This window comes from Hypanus sabinus, chromosome 1 (assembly GCF_030144855.1).
Source record: "Hypanus sabinus isolate sHypSab1 chromosome 1, sHypSab1.hap1, whole genome shotgun sequence".
NCBI lineage: Eukaryota > Metazoa > Chordata > Chondrichthyes > Myliobatiformes > Dasyatidae > Hypanus > Hypanus sabinus.
Genome location: NC_082706.1, coordinates 3,633,326 through 3,650,417, shown reverse-complemented (window position 1 = coordinate 3,650,417; position 17,092 = coordinate 3,633,326). Strand labels below are relative to the sequence as shown.

Below are 17,092 nucleotides of genomic sequence, written 5' to 3'. Positions count from 1 at the left end.
GTCTCCTGTACCACGCCCGTGGTGTCCAGTCCTGTAAGTACAGTGAGTTCGGGAGTACAGGTCTCCTGTACCACACCCGTGGTGTCCAGTCCTGTAAGTACAGTGAGTTCAGGAGTACAGGTCTCCTGTACCACGCCCGTGGTGTCCAGTCCTGTAAGTACAGTGAGTTCGGGAGTACAGGTCTCCTGTACCACGCCCGTGGTGTCCAGTCCTGTAAGTACAGTGAGTTCGGGAGTACAGGTCTCCTGTACCACGCCTGTGGTGTCCAGTCCTGTAGGTACAGTGAGTTCGGGAGTACAGGTCTCCTGTACCACGCCTGTGGTGTCCAGTCCTGTAGGTACAGTGAGTTTGGGAGTACAGGTCTCCTGTACCACGCCTATGGTGTCCAGTCCTGTAAGTACAGAGAGTTCGGGAGTACAGGTCTCCTGTACCGTGCCTGTGGTGTCCAGTCCTGTTCGTACAGTGAGTTCGGGAGTACAGGTCTCCTGTACCGCGCCTGTGGTGTCCAGTCCTGTAGGTACAGTGAGTTCGGGAGTACAGGTCTCCTGTACCACGCCTGTGGTGTCCAGTCCTGTAGGTACAGTGAGTTCGGGAGTACAGGTCTCCTGTACCAAGTCCGTGGTGTCCAGTCCTGTAGGTACAGAGAGTTCGGGAGTACAGGTCTCCTGTACCGCGCCTGTGGTATCCTGTCCTGTAGCTTTTGTTGGATCCAGTACTCCGTGTCATGTTAGCTGAAGAGAATTGATTTGGAAACCAGATGGTCAATTAATTGACACCTCCAGCTGAACGTGATCGAACGTTGCAGCCTCGTCTTTGGGTCGTGTGTGCTGGGCCCTCTGTTTTTGAACATGTGGGTGTTCCTGGAACCTTCTACCACCCCCCACCATAACTCAGGGGGCTGTTTCAATCTGATTTTTATTTTATAATTTTATTTAGAGATCAGTTAATCTCTTGCACACAGTCTTTATCTTGCAGCATACATGGAGCCCTGACTTTTTAAATATTATATTGAGCAGCACAGTATGGAAACTGGCCCTTCTGGCTTAACAAGCCTATACCGCCCAGTTACACCCACATGACCAATTGACCCGCCAACCCCACATGTCTTTGGACTGTGGGAGGAAGCTGGAGCGCTCGGAGAAAACCCTCACGGTCCACGGGGAGGACGTATTGATTCCTTACAGGGGATGCTGGGATCGAACTCCGAACTCAGTGTCTGCGGTGTAATAGCCTTGTGCTGACTCAGGTTGATGACGGGACTGTGGAGGGCAGATTCACAATCGGGTTTATAGATCACAGTGAAGTGCGACAACCAGTACACCCACCATGGACCGTGAGGGTTTTCTCCGAGCGCTCCAGCTTCCTCCCACGGTCCAAAGACATGTGGGGTTGGTGGGTCAATTGGTCATGTGGGTGTAACTGGGCGGTGTAGGCTCGTTAAGCCAGAAGGGCCAGTTTCCGTACTGTGCTGCTCAATATAATATTTAAAAAGTCAGGACTCCATGTATGCTACAAGATAAAGACAGCGTGTAAGAGATTAACTGATCTCTGAATAAAATTATAAAATAATAATCAAATCGCAACAGCCCCCTGAGTTATGGTGGGGGGGGGGCAGATGGTTCCAGGGACACCCATGTGTTCAAATACAGAGGGCCCAGCGCACACTTGCTTGGGGCAAGCGTCACCATGGATCCCTGGTGAACGTAACATGCCTGCTATGTTCAGCAGAGCAACTGAAGGAAGTGGTGGGTGCAGGTTTGATTTCAACATTTAACAAAAATTTGGATAGGTACTTGAATGGGAAGGCATGGAGGGCGAAGGTCTGGGTGGAGGTCGATGGATCTAGGCAGGGTAATAGCTTGGCACAGATTAGATGGGCCAAAGTGCCTGTTTCTGTTCTGCAGTTTACAAAAACACGGGTGACACAGCGATTAGCATGACACAGTTACAGTTCAGGGCATCAGAGTTTAATCCCAGCACCCTCTGTAAAGACTTATTGTGCATCCTCCCCGTGAACTGTGTGGGTTTTCCCTGGGGGCTCCACTTTCTGCCCATCGTGCAAAGATGGACCGGGTGTGTTAATTAGTGATGCACCATCAATAACTCTCTCTGAGACGTGAGGCGAGATATCGGCTTTTATTGACTGGAAGAAAGAACAAGCAGTGGTTGACCACCACACTACATCCTGGAGACTGAGGACAGGGCTCAGGCCTCAATCGCCTTTATACCGGGGTCCGTGGGAGGAGCCATGGTCAGTGGTCAGCAGGGGGGCTGTGTCCAGACAGGTATATGTAGTTCACCACAATTAGTCATTGTAAATTATCCCGTAATTAGAGTAGAGTTAAATTGGGTTGGTGTGTGGCATAGCCAAAGAGCTGAAAAACCCTATTCCATGCTGTACCTCTAAATAACTAAACAACAGAACAAAACAAGAGCAAAGCAGGCCCCCTTGAGTCACCCAGAAAGGACAGGCCAGTTCAGGCCTCCAGTCCAGCCCAGCCCAGCGAGTGAAGCTGCCACACCTCTGTGCTATGGAGATGTGATTTCCCCTCGGCTGCCCTTGCGGTTCCTGTAGCACCAAGCAAAAGAGTTCTCCCCGACATTCCGGGGCCAATAATTGTCCAAGTGTTGTTACTGAAAATGGCCGTCGATAGAGCAGTCAGTGTGTCCAGGACATGAGCAACAGTCAGTCCTCTGTAGGATTCTCCTGATGTTCAGGTACTCGTCGGGACGTCCTGCAGAACGCAGAGCGAGCTCCTTCACTGCCTTGCACTGCCGGGTGCCTTCCCGACTACCAGACAACGACGTTTCCTTGTGGGAACAATGATCGTAGCATGTCTGAAATAGCAGGCTGACTGAAGAGTGAAAGCCGAACAGCCTTGGCAGCACTTGGGCTGGGTGGCAGCGTCTAATCGGGCAGGTCAGGAGGTCATCAGGAAGAGTCGGTTATTTCTGTTCTGACAGATTACCCTGCATCCTGATCCGGCCAGCAGCCCTCTGGCCCTTCCTCATCGAGTTCTCTCAGCTTGTATCATGCTTTAAAGATCTCTAAGTCTTTAAGGATTAGATTTATTTGTCACATGTACATTGAAACATACAGAAAAATGTGCCCTTTCTACAGACCGAGGATTGTGCTAGGGGTCCACCCACAAGTGTCACCACACTAAAATATGTATAATTTAAAAACACACAGGAAATTTCCAATTTCCTGCACGTTTCCTAAAGTGGGAGAGCCGAGGACCAGAGGGCACAGACTCAGAACAGAAGGACATCCCTTGAGAGCCGATGAGGAGGAATTCCTTCGGCCAGAGGGTGGTGAATCTGTGGAATTCATTGCCACAGGCAGCTGTGAAGGCCAAGTTGTTGAGTGTATTGAAGGCAGAGGTTGATAGGTTCTCGACTAGTCAGGGCATTTAATGTCACAGAAAGAAAGCAGGGGAATGGGGCTGAGAGGGAAAATAAATCAGACATGATGGAATGATGGGGAATACTCCACGGGCCAATTGGCCTAACTCTGCTCCTACACTTTATGGAAATATTGGAGGAGAAATTTGCATAGACGTCACGTGTGATCCCGAATAACTCCATATCTTATGACCTTGCATACCGAGATACAGTGAACAATTTGTTTTGCAAGCTATCCATAGTAGGTGTGGGATTAGTCTGGGATCAGTTCTGGAACATTGGGGAAGGGATCAGTCCCAGACTGTGGGGTGAGGGGTCAGAGGGGTCAGTCCTGGACTGTGGGGTGAGTGGTCAGTGGGACCAGTCCCAGACTGTGGGGTGAGGGGTCTGAGGGTCACTGCTGGATTGTGGGGTGAGTGGTCAGTGGGACCAGTCCCAGACTGTGGGGTGAGGGGTCTGAGGGTCACTGCTGGATTGTGGGGTGAGTGGTCAGTGGGTCCAGTCCCAGACTGTGGGGTGAGGGGTCTGAGGGTCTGAGGGTCACTGCTGGACTGTGGGGTGAGGGGTCTGAGGGTCACTGCTGGACTGTGGGGTGAGGGGTCAGTGGGACCAGTCCCAGACTGTGGGGTGAGGGGTCAGTGGGACGAGTCCCAGACTGTGGGGTGAGGGATCTGAGGGTCACTGCTGGACTGTGGGGTGAGGGGTCTGAGGGTCACTGCTGGACTGTGGGGTGAGGGGTCAGTGGGACGAGTCCCAGACTGTGGGGTGAGGGATCTGAGGGTCACTGCTGGACTGTGGGGTGAGGGGTCAGTGGGACGAGTCCCAGACTGTGGGGTGAGGGATCTGAGGGTCACTGCTGGACTGTGGGGTGAGGGGTCAGTGGGACGAGTCCCAGACTGTGGGGTGAGGAATCTGAGGGTCACTGCTGGACTGTGGGGTGAGGGGTCTGAGGGTCACTGCTGGACTGTGGGGTGAGTGGTCAGTGGGACCAGTCCCAGACTGTGGGGTGAGGGGTCAGTGGGACGAGTCCCAGACTGTGGGGTGAGGGATCTGAGGGTCTCTGCTGGACTGTGGGGTGAGGGGTCTGAGGGTCACTGCTGGATTGTGGGGTGAGTGGTCAGTGGGACCAGTCCCGGACTGTGGGGTGAGGGGTCTGAGGGTCACTGCTGGACTGTGGGGTGAGGGGTCAGTGGGACGAGTCCCAGACTGTGGGGTGAGGGATCTGAGGGTCACTGCTGGACTGTGGGGTGAGGGGTCAGTGGGACCAGTCCCAGACTGTGGGGTGAGGGGTCTGAGGGTCACTGCTGGACTGTGGGGTGAGGGGTCTGAGGGTCACTGCTGGATTGTGGGGTGAGTGGTCAGTGGGACCAGTCCCAGACTGTGGGGTGAGGGATCTGTGGGACCAGTCCCAGACTGTGGGGTGAGGGGTCTGAGGGTCACTTCTGGACTGTGGGGTGAGGGGTCTGAGGGTCACTGCTGGACTGTGGGGTGAGGGGTCAGTGGGATTAGTCTGGGGTTATAGGTCTGTTAAACGTCATGTACTAGGCTAGCCTGATGCAATGGGCAAATGGATGGTCTGGACTTGATCTGTGGGCTGTGCCTCTGTGCCATATTGCAGTTGCCTCGATAATCAGAAGTTGATTGGTTTGACTGTGGCCCCCTCTCCCAGTTGATGTGAGTCACAATCTGTTTCTCCGCTTTGCTGCATCTAGCGAAGTTGCTGGCTGGAACTTCAGTGGAATGAAGGCCGGAGCCTGCCAGTCTTCGTGTGATACACGGAGCTCCGTTTCTGGGCCGCAGATGAGCGCCTGGTACTCATTCACTGACTCGCGCATCTGGGAGTCTGCAGGCTGCTCCAACTTACTGAAGGATTGCTGCAAGTAGATCTCAGAAAATGTTTTATTGTTCTCACAATCTCTGCCTCCCTCCTCACTCTCTGCATTCAGTACACCACTGTAATTCCACTGTGCTCTGATTTTCTATCATAGAATAGTACAGCACAGTACAGGCCCTTCGGCCATCTATATTTTACTGACCTTTTAACCTACTCCAAGGTCAATCTAACAGTCCTCTCCCATTAACCCTCCACTCCCACACCACACTCCAGTTTTCCAAAATACATACGCTTATCTAAGCATCTCTTAAGTGTTCCTGATGTATCTGCCTCTACCACCACCCTGTCATTACATTCCACAAACCCACCACTCCCTGTGTTTTTTAAAAAAAAACTGCCTCTGATATCCCCCCCCCCCATATTTCCCTCCAGTAATCTTAGATATATGCCCCTGATATTAGCCAGCTCCACCATAGGAAAAGGTCTCTAGATATCCACTCAATCTACGCCTCTTATCATCTTGTACACCTCTGTCAAGTCATCTTTCTTCTTCCTTCACTCCAAAGAGAAAAGGCCTGGCTCACTCAACCTATCCTCATAAGACGTGCTCTCCAATCCAGGCAGCATGCTGGTAAATCTCCTCTGCACCCTCTCTAAAGCTCCCCATATCCTTCCTATAATGAGGTGACCAGAACTGTACACGATATTCCAAGTGAGGCAACATTATCTCTTATCTCTTCAACTCAAACCCCCACTTACATCTCATTTCTCCCTCACTCTATACCCCCTCATGGTTGTCGCCTCTTGCCTTGACCCCAGTTGTCTGTTTTTTCAAGTTCCTTGCCTTTCTCCAATATGGCAGCTCTGAATCCCTCTCCCTGATCTTGACCCTGTGAGTACTGCCCTCCATCACGTTTGTTGGAGGTCGTGGATCCACAAGTTCCAGGTGAAAGGTGAGCAGAGCAGTCCTCTGACTCTTGGCTCACTTCTTCAAGAGGGTGTTGCAGGCAGTGAAACACAGCCAGTGAAAGCTCCTGTTGGCAATGATCAACCATGGAATTCCTCCTTTATCAGCAACAGATTGCTGTACGGATTGGGAAATTGATAAAATGCTCGGGGTCCTGAGCAAAAGGGGGGAGTGTGAAGCCAGGAGTTTCAGAATCAGAATCAGGTTTAATATTACCAGCACATGTCATGAAACTTGCTGATTTGTGGCAGCAGTACAATGCAATACATAATAAAAACTGTAAATTACAATAAGTATATATATAATTAAAAGAGAGGGGGAAATAGTGAGGTATTTCATAGGTTCATTGTCTATTCAGAAATCGGATGGCACAGGGGAGAAGCAGTTCCTAAAACACTGAGTGTGTGTCTTCAGACTTCTGTACCTTCTTCCTGATGGTAGCAATGAGAAGAGGGCATGTCCTGGGTGATGGGGTCCTTAATGATGGGTGCCAGTTATTTGAGGCATAACCTTTTGAAAGTTTTCTGATGCTGGGAAGGCTGATGCTCGTGATGGAGCTGGCTGAGTGTACAACTTTCTGCAGCTTATTTCAATCCTACGCAGTGGCCTGTCCATACTGGACAGTGATGTGACCAGTTAGAGTGCTCGCCACGGTTTATCTGTAGAAATTTGCTCTCACTGCTGATCCCCCAATGAAATCTGATGTTTGAAGAAGATTTTAATAAAAACTGGAGCATTGCATCTGAGCAGTGTGATCATAGTTAAAACCTGTCCCAACCACAACCGATCTATCCTCACCAACTCCGCGGACATTCAGTCTGTTGTTTGTCATTTATTTCAATGATCTGGATGATAATGCAGTAAACTGGATCAGCAAATTTATGGATGTCACCAAGATTGGGGATGCTGTGGACAGTGAGGAAGACTATCAAAGTTTCCAGTGGGATCTGGACCAGCTGGAAAAATAGGCCGAATTTGGTAGATGGAAGTTAATAAAGACAAGTGTGAGGTGTTGCACTTTGGTAGGGCAAACCAGGGCAGGATTTGCACAGTGAACAGTAGAGTGGTCGAACAAAGGCGTCTGGGAATACAACTGCATAATTCGAGCTCCACCACAGAGAAATAGGAACCAGCCCCAGTCTGATTTTGGGGAGTTGGTCCATTCCCACAGAAATGTGTTACTAGGTGCTGGCCAAGGCCAAGACTCCCGGAGGTGGAGCGGGGCAGAGCAGTCTTGTTGCTTCCTTGTTGCTGAGTGAGTGGTTACTCTGAGGTTGTGATTCAGGAATGAGGAATAGCACTTCCTTGTAAGGATTGGCTTTGAGTCAAAAGTACATGTAAATGTATCATTTGCGTCAACCTCCAACACATTTTGAGAATGTGCGGGGGCAGCCCGTAAATGTTGCCATGCTTCCAAGACTAATATAGCATGCACAGTAACAACAGCTTTAACCTTCGAAACGTGGGAGGAAACCAGAGCAGCCAGAGGAATCCCATATGGTTGTGGAGAGAACCTACAAACTCCTTGCACTAATGGCAATTGAACCATGATTTCTGATGACTGGCATGGTAAAGATCCACGTTAACTTCTGTGTTACTGTGCTGCTCCAATGATCCTTCACCTGGACAGGACAGTAATGTTTCTTTGCGAGCCTTGCTGTCTCAATATTATTGTAAGCTGTTGTTTCTCTGAGGAAGAGACCACCTCGTACCTCCATTAATGGTCGTTCTATTGAAGATGGAAAGATGGACAGGCATTTTAATGGGAACATTCATAATCTCAAAGCTCAAAGTAAAATTTATCATTAAAGTATATATATATATGTTACTGTAGACCACCTTGAGATTCATTTGTAGAAAAAATAAATACATTAGAATTTACAAAAAACTCAATGTCAATAAAGACTAGCAAACAAACAATGTGCAAAAAAAAAGACAAGTGTGCAAATAATGTGAGTTAAACTATAAGATCTAGGCGCAACATTAGATCACTTGTCTCATCGAGTCTGCTCTCCTATCTCATCATGGCAGATTCAATTTTCATCTAATTCCCAATCTCCTGCCTTCTCCCCGTGTTCTTTCATGCCCTGACTAATCACAAATTTATCAACCTCTGCCTTATATATACATAAAGATGCAGCCTCCACAGCCACTTGTGGCAACAAATTCCACAGATTCATCACTCCCTGGCTACAGAAATTCCTTGTCATCTCCATTCTAAAAGGACACCCCTCTATTCCAAGACTGTGTCCTCTGTTCTTAGACACCCCTGCCAGAGGAAACATCTTCTCCACATTCACTCTATCAAGGCCTTTTACCATTCAATAAATTCTGATGAGGTCGCCCCTTATTCTGAATTCCAGTGAATACAGGCCCAGAGCCATCAAACACTCTTCATATGACAAGCTGTTCAATTCTGCAATAATTTTTGTGAACCTCCTTTGAACCCTCTCCAGTTTCTGCACATTCTTTCTAAGATAAGGGGCCCAAAACTGCTCACAGTATTCCAAGTGAGTTCTCTCCAGTGCCTTATAAAGTCTCAACATTACATCCTTGCTTTTATATTCTAGCCCATTTGAAATGAATGCTAACAATGTATTGATTTCCTCACCACGGACTCAGCATGCAAATTAACCTTTAGGGTTAACCTTTAAGTCTCTTTACATGTCAGATATTTGAATTTTCTCTTTATTTAGAAAGTAGTGAATCCTTTCATTTTTTCTATCAAAGTGATGAGTATATATTTTCCGAGACTCTTCCATCCAGTACCTCTTTGCCCATTCTCCTAATCTAAGTCCTTCTGTAGCGCCTCTACTTCCTGTCCCTCCACCTGTCTTCAAAGGTTTCAAAGGTACATTTAATGTCAGAGAAATGTATACAATATACATCCCAAAATGCTTTTTCTTTGCAACCACCCACGAAAACAGAGGAGTTCCCCAATGAATGAGTAACACTTAAATGTTAGAACCCCAAAGCCTCCCCAGCTCCTGTTCCCCCACAGCTCCCCTCCCTCCCACATGTAAGTGACAGCAAACAAGTTGTCATATCATCTGTAAACTTTGTCACCCAAATCATTGACATATAATGTACACAGAAGTGGTCCTAACACTGAACCTTGTGGAACACCACTAGTCACCGACAGCCAACTAGAAAAGGCTCTCTTTATTCCCACTCTTTACCTCCTGCCAATCAACCACTGTTTATCCATGCTAGAATTTTTCCTGTAATACCATGGGCTTGTAGCTTGTTAAGCAGACTCATATGTGGCACCTTGAGAATGGCCTTCTGAAAATTGAACTATACAATATCAACTAATTCTCCTTTGCCTATCTGGCTTGTTATTTCTTCAGAGTTCCAACAGATTTGTCAGGGAAGATTTCCCTTAAGGAAACCATGCTGACTATGGCCTATTTTAACATGTGCCTCCAAGTACCCTGGCACCTCATCCTTAAAAATCATCTCCAACATCTTACCTACCACTGAGAGACTAACTGGCCTATATAGTTTCTTCCTTCTGCCTCTCTTCTGCCAACTTGGTGGTGTGGGTCCTGATGGTTGAGGGGTAATAACTGTTCCTGAACCTGGTGGTGTGGGATCTGATAGTTGTGGGGTAATAACTGTTCCTGAACCTGATGGTGTGGGATCTGATGGTTGAGGGGAAATAACTGTTCCTGAACCTGGTGGTGTGGGAGCCAATGGTTTAGGGGTAATAACTGTTCCTGAACCTGGTGGTGTGGGACCTGATGGTTGAGGGGTAATAACTGTTCCTGAACCTGGTGGTATGGGACCTGATGATTGAGGGGTAATAACTGTTACCGAACCTGGTGGTATGGGACCTGATGGTTGAGGGGTAATAACCGTTCCTGAACCTGGTGGTGTGGGACCTGATGGTTGAGGGGTGATAACTGTTCCTGAACCTGGTGGTGTGGGACCTGATGGTTGAGGGGTGATGACTGTTCCTGAACCTGGTGGTGTGGGATCTGATGGTTGAAGGGTAATAACTGTTCCTGAACCTGGTGGTGTGGGACCTGATGGTTGAGGGGTAATAACTGTTCCTGAACCTGGTGGTGTGGGACCTGATGTTTGAGGGGTAATAACTGTTCCTGAACCTGATGGTGTGGGACCCAAGGCTCATGTACCTCATGTCTGATGTTAGTAGTGAGAGAAGAGCATGGCCTGGATTGTTGGGATCTTTGTTGATGGATGCTGCATTCTTGTAGCTATGCTCCTCATAACTGTGCTCAATTTCAGGATGTCCCGGGGCACTATCGTGATTGCTGAGCTTTGATCAGTGACAGCAGTGTGGGCACAGAGAGATCCAACATGATTCTATAGAGCTCTGAAGTGGGTTCTGGGGTCACCCAGTCTGACCCAGTGCTCCCTAGGCCACAGTACAGTTCCATTCCTCAGAACTGGTTGTACCCTGGGCTGTTCACAAGTCAGAAATGAGGTCATAAACAGATTTTCCCAAATGACAGGCCCTGCGCCAGCTGGTAAACTGGTCCCATCGCTCGTTCAGATGTGTAGGCTGTACCGACATTTAGCATCAAGAACGTGAGAGGCAGGCACCTGTGAGGTCTAGCTTCCTCACAAGGCAGTTTGTGGAGGTGGGACTGTGACCGGGGGTTGTGCCACAGTTACTGCCCACTGCAGTGTGCCCTCAAACCTTGGCTGACCTTGGTGGTGCTGTGGTGGGCAGAACAGAGACCTTAACTGCCCTCCTTCTGGCCACGATGCCCAGAGAAAGGGGAGAGGAGAAGTGGTGACTTGTTAGAAGTATATAAGATGATAAGAGGCATAGATCCCATTGAGGTGGAATGGCTAATGTAATGCTTACAGTTCCAGCAATAATATTGGGGTTTTGCTGTCCACCACTGTCCATAAGGAGTTGGTATGTTCTCCCTGAAGGGTCATCTGGTCAGAAACAGGCCCTTCAGTCTATCTAGTCCATGCCGAACCACTTGAACTGCCCACTCACATCAAATTACACCAGGACTGTAGCCCTCCATACCCCTCCCATCCATGTACCTATCCAAACTTCTCCTAAGCGTTGAAACCAAGCTCACATGTACCACTTGTGCTTGCAGCTCATTCCACACTCTCACCACTCTCTGAGTGAAGAAGTTTCCCCTCATGTTCCTCTTAAACTTTTCTCCTTCCACCCTGAACCCATGACCTCTAGTTGTCCGACCCAACCTCAGAGGAAAAACACTTGCTTGCATTGACCCTATCAAGTATAATTCCATACCCCTCTAACGTCACCCCCGTGACTGTGTGGTTTTCCTCCGGGTGCTCCGGTTTCCTCCCACATTCCAGAGACGTTGGATAGGGTTAGTGAGTTGTGGGTGTGCTATGTTGGTGTTAGAAGCATGGTGATTGATACTTGTGGGCTGCCACCAGAGCATCCTCAGACTGTGTTGGTCATTGATGCAAATAGCTCATTTCGCTGTATATTTTGATATAAGTGTGACAAATAAAACTGATTATTTATCCTTCAATCAGGTGGGCAGCCAGTGCCTTTTTCATGGGGTGGAATGGCTGATACAAGAGGGTGTAATTGTAAGGAGATTGGAGGAAAGTTCAGGTGGAGGGGGGGGGGGGGGTGATGCACCATTAATAACTCTAGGAGACCGGAAGTGAACGATAGGGTTTTATTAACAGCGAAAAGGGAGCACGAAGACTGAGGGAGGAGCAGTGCCCCATTCGCCTTTATACAGGGGTCTGTGGGAGGAGTCACAGGAGCAGTCAGCAGAGGGGCGTGTCCAGACAGGTATACCTAGTTTACCACGGGGTGGGGGGGGGGGAATGATGTCAGGGGTAGGTTCACAGACCGTGCTGCTGGGGCGGTGGTGGAGGCAGATATGTTGGGGGCGTTTAAGATAGGCACATGGATAACAGAAAAATGGAGGGCTCTGTAAGATGGAATGGTTAAATTGATCTTATAGTAGGTTAAAAGGTTGGCACAACATTGTGGGCCAAAGGGCCTGTAGTGTTTGATATTCTATGAGAAATGGGAGGGGAGGAGCAATGGGTAATCCACTGTTTACTCAAGGCTCTAGTGCTAGTGGCTGAGAAGGTCACGGATGCACGTTCGGGGTCGAGCAGCTGGATGTAGTTACTGAGGAAGACACTAGGCAGAGAAACCCCCTCAACTGGTTGCTTCCCAGTGTTGATGGGGGGGGGGGGAAGGGATGCTCAGAAACTTCCCAGCTTTGCCCCATTATGGTGCTGTGCCTGCAGTTTTAAAATAAAGCTTCCTCCCCACTCCTGATCTCCCTGCAGCCATCATTTATCTGATTCCCCTGCTTACTGGAGCCTGTTTCAGCTCCTTGCGTTCTCATATTTTCCCATAATCTCTGGTGACAAGGGTAAAGGGTAGAGCCTCGGAGAACCAGAGACCCAGGTTTGATCACGACCTCCAGCCTTCTCTGTGTGGAATTTGCATGTTCTCCCTGAGACCACATGGATTTTACCCTGGGTGCTCCGGTTTCCTCCCATTTTTTTAAACCCACGTCAGTGGGTTAATTGACTGCTGTAATGTGCCCTCTAGTATGTGAGTCAGTGGTCAAAACATGGGGGAGTTGTTGCAAGTGTGGGGAGAATGTTTCAGGAGAATTGAATGGTTTACTGGGATTACTCTGAGGGCCAGTGTACATTTGATAGGTCAAGTGGTCTCTTCCTATTTCACACATGGAAATAGAGGATGCCATCTTGCCCACTGAATCTATGGCTGGCTAGCTGCGTATTCCCATAAATCCTATTTCCCAATTATTCATTCATCCATTAACTTTCCCCTGGTTCTTTCACCACTTGCCTACATTATGAGCCAATACAACCAACAATCCAGTCCTTCCCCCAGTGAGCCTCTATGTCAGCTGCACTGAGCTTCAGAGTATTTCTCTGCACAGACTCCTGCAGCCTGGAATGTGCCAACCGGCAGCATTCAATAACGGACACCTCCTTAGACCTGTAGGCCAATGATCTGGATGAGGAAGTGGAGGGAGGGGTGAGTTAGTAGGTGACATGTAGGTTGATGGTCTAGTGGATAATATAGAAGATTGTCATTGGTTACAGTGGGACATTGCTAAGTTGCACAGTTGGGCAGAGAAGTGGCAGATGCAGTCCACAAAAATGTTTAGTGCTACACTTTTGTAGATTGAGTTTGAAGGTGGAATACAAGGTCTGTCTTTTAGGACTTTTAGCAGTGTGGAAGGATAGAGGGGTCCACATCCATAGACCCTTCAAAGTTGCCGCACAAGTTGATAGAGTTGTTAAGGAAGAGCTGGTCTTCATTAGATAGGGGATTGAGTTCAAGAGCTGTGAGATAATGCTGCAGCTCTGAAAAACTCTGGTTAGAATATAGTGTTCATTTCTGGTTTCCTTAATATGGGAAAGATGTGGATGGTTTAAAGAGGGTCCAGAGGAGATTTACCAGGTTGCTGGCTGGATTAGAGAACATGTCTTATCAGAGGGTGAATGAGCTAGGGCTTTTGGACTGGAGGAGGAGATGGAGGATAAATGACTTGTTAAAGGTTTATGAGAGGCATGGACAGTGTAGACAGCCAACGTCATTTTTCCAGGATGACAATGGCTAATACCGGGGAATGTCATTTAAGGTGATTGGAAGAAAGTATAGAGGAGACGTTAGAGGTAAGTTCTTTACACAGAGAGTGTGGGTGCATGGAACACTCTGCAAGAGTGGTGATAGAGGCAGGCATAGTAGGGGCAATTAAAAAACTCTCAGATAGGTAAATGAATGATAGAAAAATGAAGCCTACAGACTGTGTTGGAAGGAAGAGCTAGATTGATCATGGGGTTGGCACAATGTTGTGGGAGAAGGGGCCCTCTGTGGTGCTGACCACGGTGACCTACCAGCAGCACTCGATGAGTGACCCTGCGGAGGATCTGTGGAGTCTCCTGTTGCACTTCTGCTAGGGGTTTGAAGTTCAAAGTTCTATGTAAATTTATTACCAATCATGTATATGTCACCATAAGCCACCCTGAGATTCACTTTCTTGCGGGCGTTCAAAGTAGAACAAAGAAATACAATAGAATCACTGAAAAACTACACATTAACAAAGACAAACACCAATTTTTGTTCACTGAACTTTGTAGTAGTGAACGTCGATGGAGCTAGTTACACATTGTGAAAGGTGCATACCTACTGAGTGAAGATGACAGCCATAGATAGCGTCACAATGTCAGGTTTCCTGTAATAATTAAGCTAGGCTGGAGGATAGAGGGGTAATCTTTTTCAAGCATGGGGGTTACAGAATCTCAGTGGAACGTACACTCAGTAACCACATTATTTAGTACACTTGTACACCTCGATAATGCAAATCTCTATTCAGCCAATTGTGTGGCAGCAACTCAATGCATAAAAGTATGCAAAAATGGTCAAGAGGTTCAGTTGTTGTTCAGACCGAACATTTCTTTCAAGGATTTTCCATCTCATGTTCTTGATATTCAATGCTTATTTATTAATTATTATTATTTCTTTCTTTTTGTATTTGCACAGTTTGTTGACTTTTACACACTGGTTGAATGCCCAAGTTGATGCGGTCTTCCATTGATTCTATAATGGGTTTATTGACTATGCCCACAAGAAATTGAATTTCAGGGTTGTATATGGTGACATATATGTACTTTGATAATAAATCTAGTTTGAGCTTTAAATGTGGAAAGGTGGTCTAAGTGACTTTGACCGTGGAATGATTGTTGGTGCCAGACAGGGTGGTTTGAGTATCTCAGAAACTGATGACCTCCTGGGATTTTCCCACAACAGTCTCTAGAGTTTACAGAGAATGGTGTGAGAAACAAAAATAAGCATCCAGCAGTTCCGTGGGTGAAAATGCCTTGCTGATTAGAGAGATCAAAGAGAATGGCTGGACTGGTTCAAGCTGCTGGGTGACAGGAACTCAAATAACCAGCTGTTACTATAGTGATGTGCAGAAGAGCATCTCTGAATGCACAACATGTCAAACTTCGAAGAGTGTGGGCTACAGCAGCAGAAGACCATGAACATACACTCAGTGGCCACTTTATTAGGTACCGGGAATGCCCAATAATTCGGTGACTGGGTGTATTCTTGGGGGAGAAATCTAGCATGTCCCAGCAAGTGAACAGGAGAGCTCTTTTGGTGGGCTGAACGGCAGTGCAGTGGGATTACAGAGAGGTTTAATGAATGCAGAGGTGTGGGGAAGTCACATGTCCCAAGGAAGCCTCATTTGGTCTGCGTGCCTGTTGGTTGGAGATTGGGTGTGGGGGAGAGAGGCGGAAGGAAATGGTTCAGTCAGAAGTGAAGGACGTTAATTCTTCACTGCAGTCGCCCCAAGGCCCTTCTTCGACAGGAGGAGACATTAAATACGCTCGTAAATCCTGCCCTTAACTAACAATGTCCTTTACGCAGCAGGCACTGGCAGTCAATTAGGCCTGCGGTTCTGTTGCCGCATGGCTGCCTCTGTGCTAATGAGAGCCTGTTGCTGGCTTAGGGATTGGAGGCGTCTCCATTGTGTCAACGACTTGCACACATGCACAGCTCAGAAACCCGTCTCCCCATGCAGCCGGGAGATGTCGGAGATTTTTGTTTGCCTGCTCTCAGTGGTGGGGGGGGGGGGGGCATCTGCAAGAACATGCCTGGTCAGTGTCTCCCTGAATACTCGACTGACCTCCGCAGTCTTCACCCTCTCCTCACCCTTCACTGAGATGTAAAAACAGAACTTCCTTCAAAGAGCCTCCTTTGACTGTTCATCTGGGTGTTGCTGCCAGGACTGTTGTGGGAGTTTTGCTTCCCTGATAACTGCATACGCCACCCCTGTGGCAGAGCTTTGCAACTCCTGCAGCAGTTACCGGCTTCGTTTCTGGTTACCTTGTGAGTTTGAGAATGTACACATGTAGTTCACCAGAGTGGGGCACAGTCCAGAGCCCAGGCTCTTTCTTTCCCGGGGCTCTCTCTCATTTTGCGATGATGGCCAGCACAGTCCGAAGATTGTGTTGGGGAGGCCTGCCAGTGTCACCATGATTTTAATATGAATAATTAAGAAAACTACTCAGGGTATTTCCAATGTCCTGGATCTTTCCTATGCCGGGGGAGTCTAGGACCAGAGGGCACAGCCTCAGAATAGAGAGATGTACCTTTAAAACAGAGAAGAGGAGGAATTTCTTTAGACAGAGGGTGGTGAATCTGTGGAATTCATTGCCACAGATGGCTGTGGAGGCCAAATCATTGGGTACATTTAAATCAGAGGTTGATAGGTTTTTGATTCATAAGGATGTCATAGGTTTTGGGGAGAAGGGTTGAGATGAATAATAAATCAGCCACGATGGAATAGCAGCAGACTTGATGTGCCAAATGGCCTAATTCTGCTCCTTTGTGTGATGTTCTTCAGTCCACATGATGTAGGGTACTTTTGTTCATTTAGCACAAGATTCTGCAGAAAATTCCACTGGAAATCCAGAGTAACACACACAAAATGCTGGAGGAGCTCAGCAGATCAGGCAGCATCTATGGAGGAGAATAAACAATTGATGTTTCAGACTGAGACTCTTCATCCCAAGTCCTGAAAAAGGGTTTCTGCCTGAAATGCTGACTACTTATTCACTTTCATAGATGCTGCCTGACCTGCTGCGTTCCTCCAGCATTTTGTGTGTGTTGTTTTTGATTGTTTCCCCGCTGATGCAGAACACCCATAACTACTGTTCTGGGTGAGTTAATTCAAATGTTTTCTTTTCCTCTTTTGTTTTTACAGAATACTGAGCAACAACAAGATTGCGTTGCTGAAGGCTGGCGCTTTCTCCGGACTGCAGGCCCTCGAGAAACTGTGAGTGTTTCTTGGCACTTTCTCTCGAATGATGTCTGAGTGAGCTGATTGTAATGGCTGCCAAGA

The 17,092-nt window shown here is 47.8% G+C and overlaps 1 protein-coding gene across 1 annotated transcript in view; it reads left to right on the top strand.

The window, feature by feature from the left end:
* The window catches only part of adgra2 (adhesion G protein-coupled receptor A2), a 175,458-nt gene that overhangs the window by 33,710 nt on the left and 124,656 nt on the right, over nucleotides 1–17,092 (top strand). Inside the window, exon 2 of the mRNA XM_059960283.1 lies at nucleotides 16,955–17,026. Within this exon, the coding sequence (XP_059816266.1) occupies nucleotides 16,955–17,026 (72 nt within the window). The remainder of the gene's footprint in view (nucleotides 1–16,954; nucleotides 17,027–17,092) is intronic.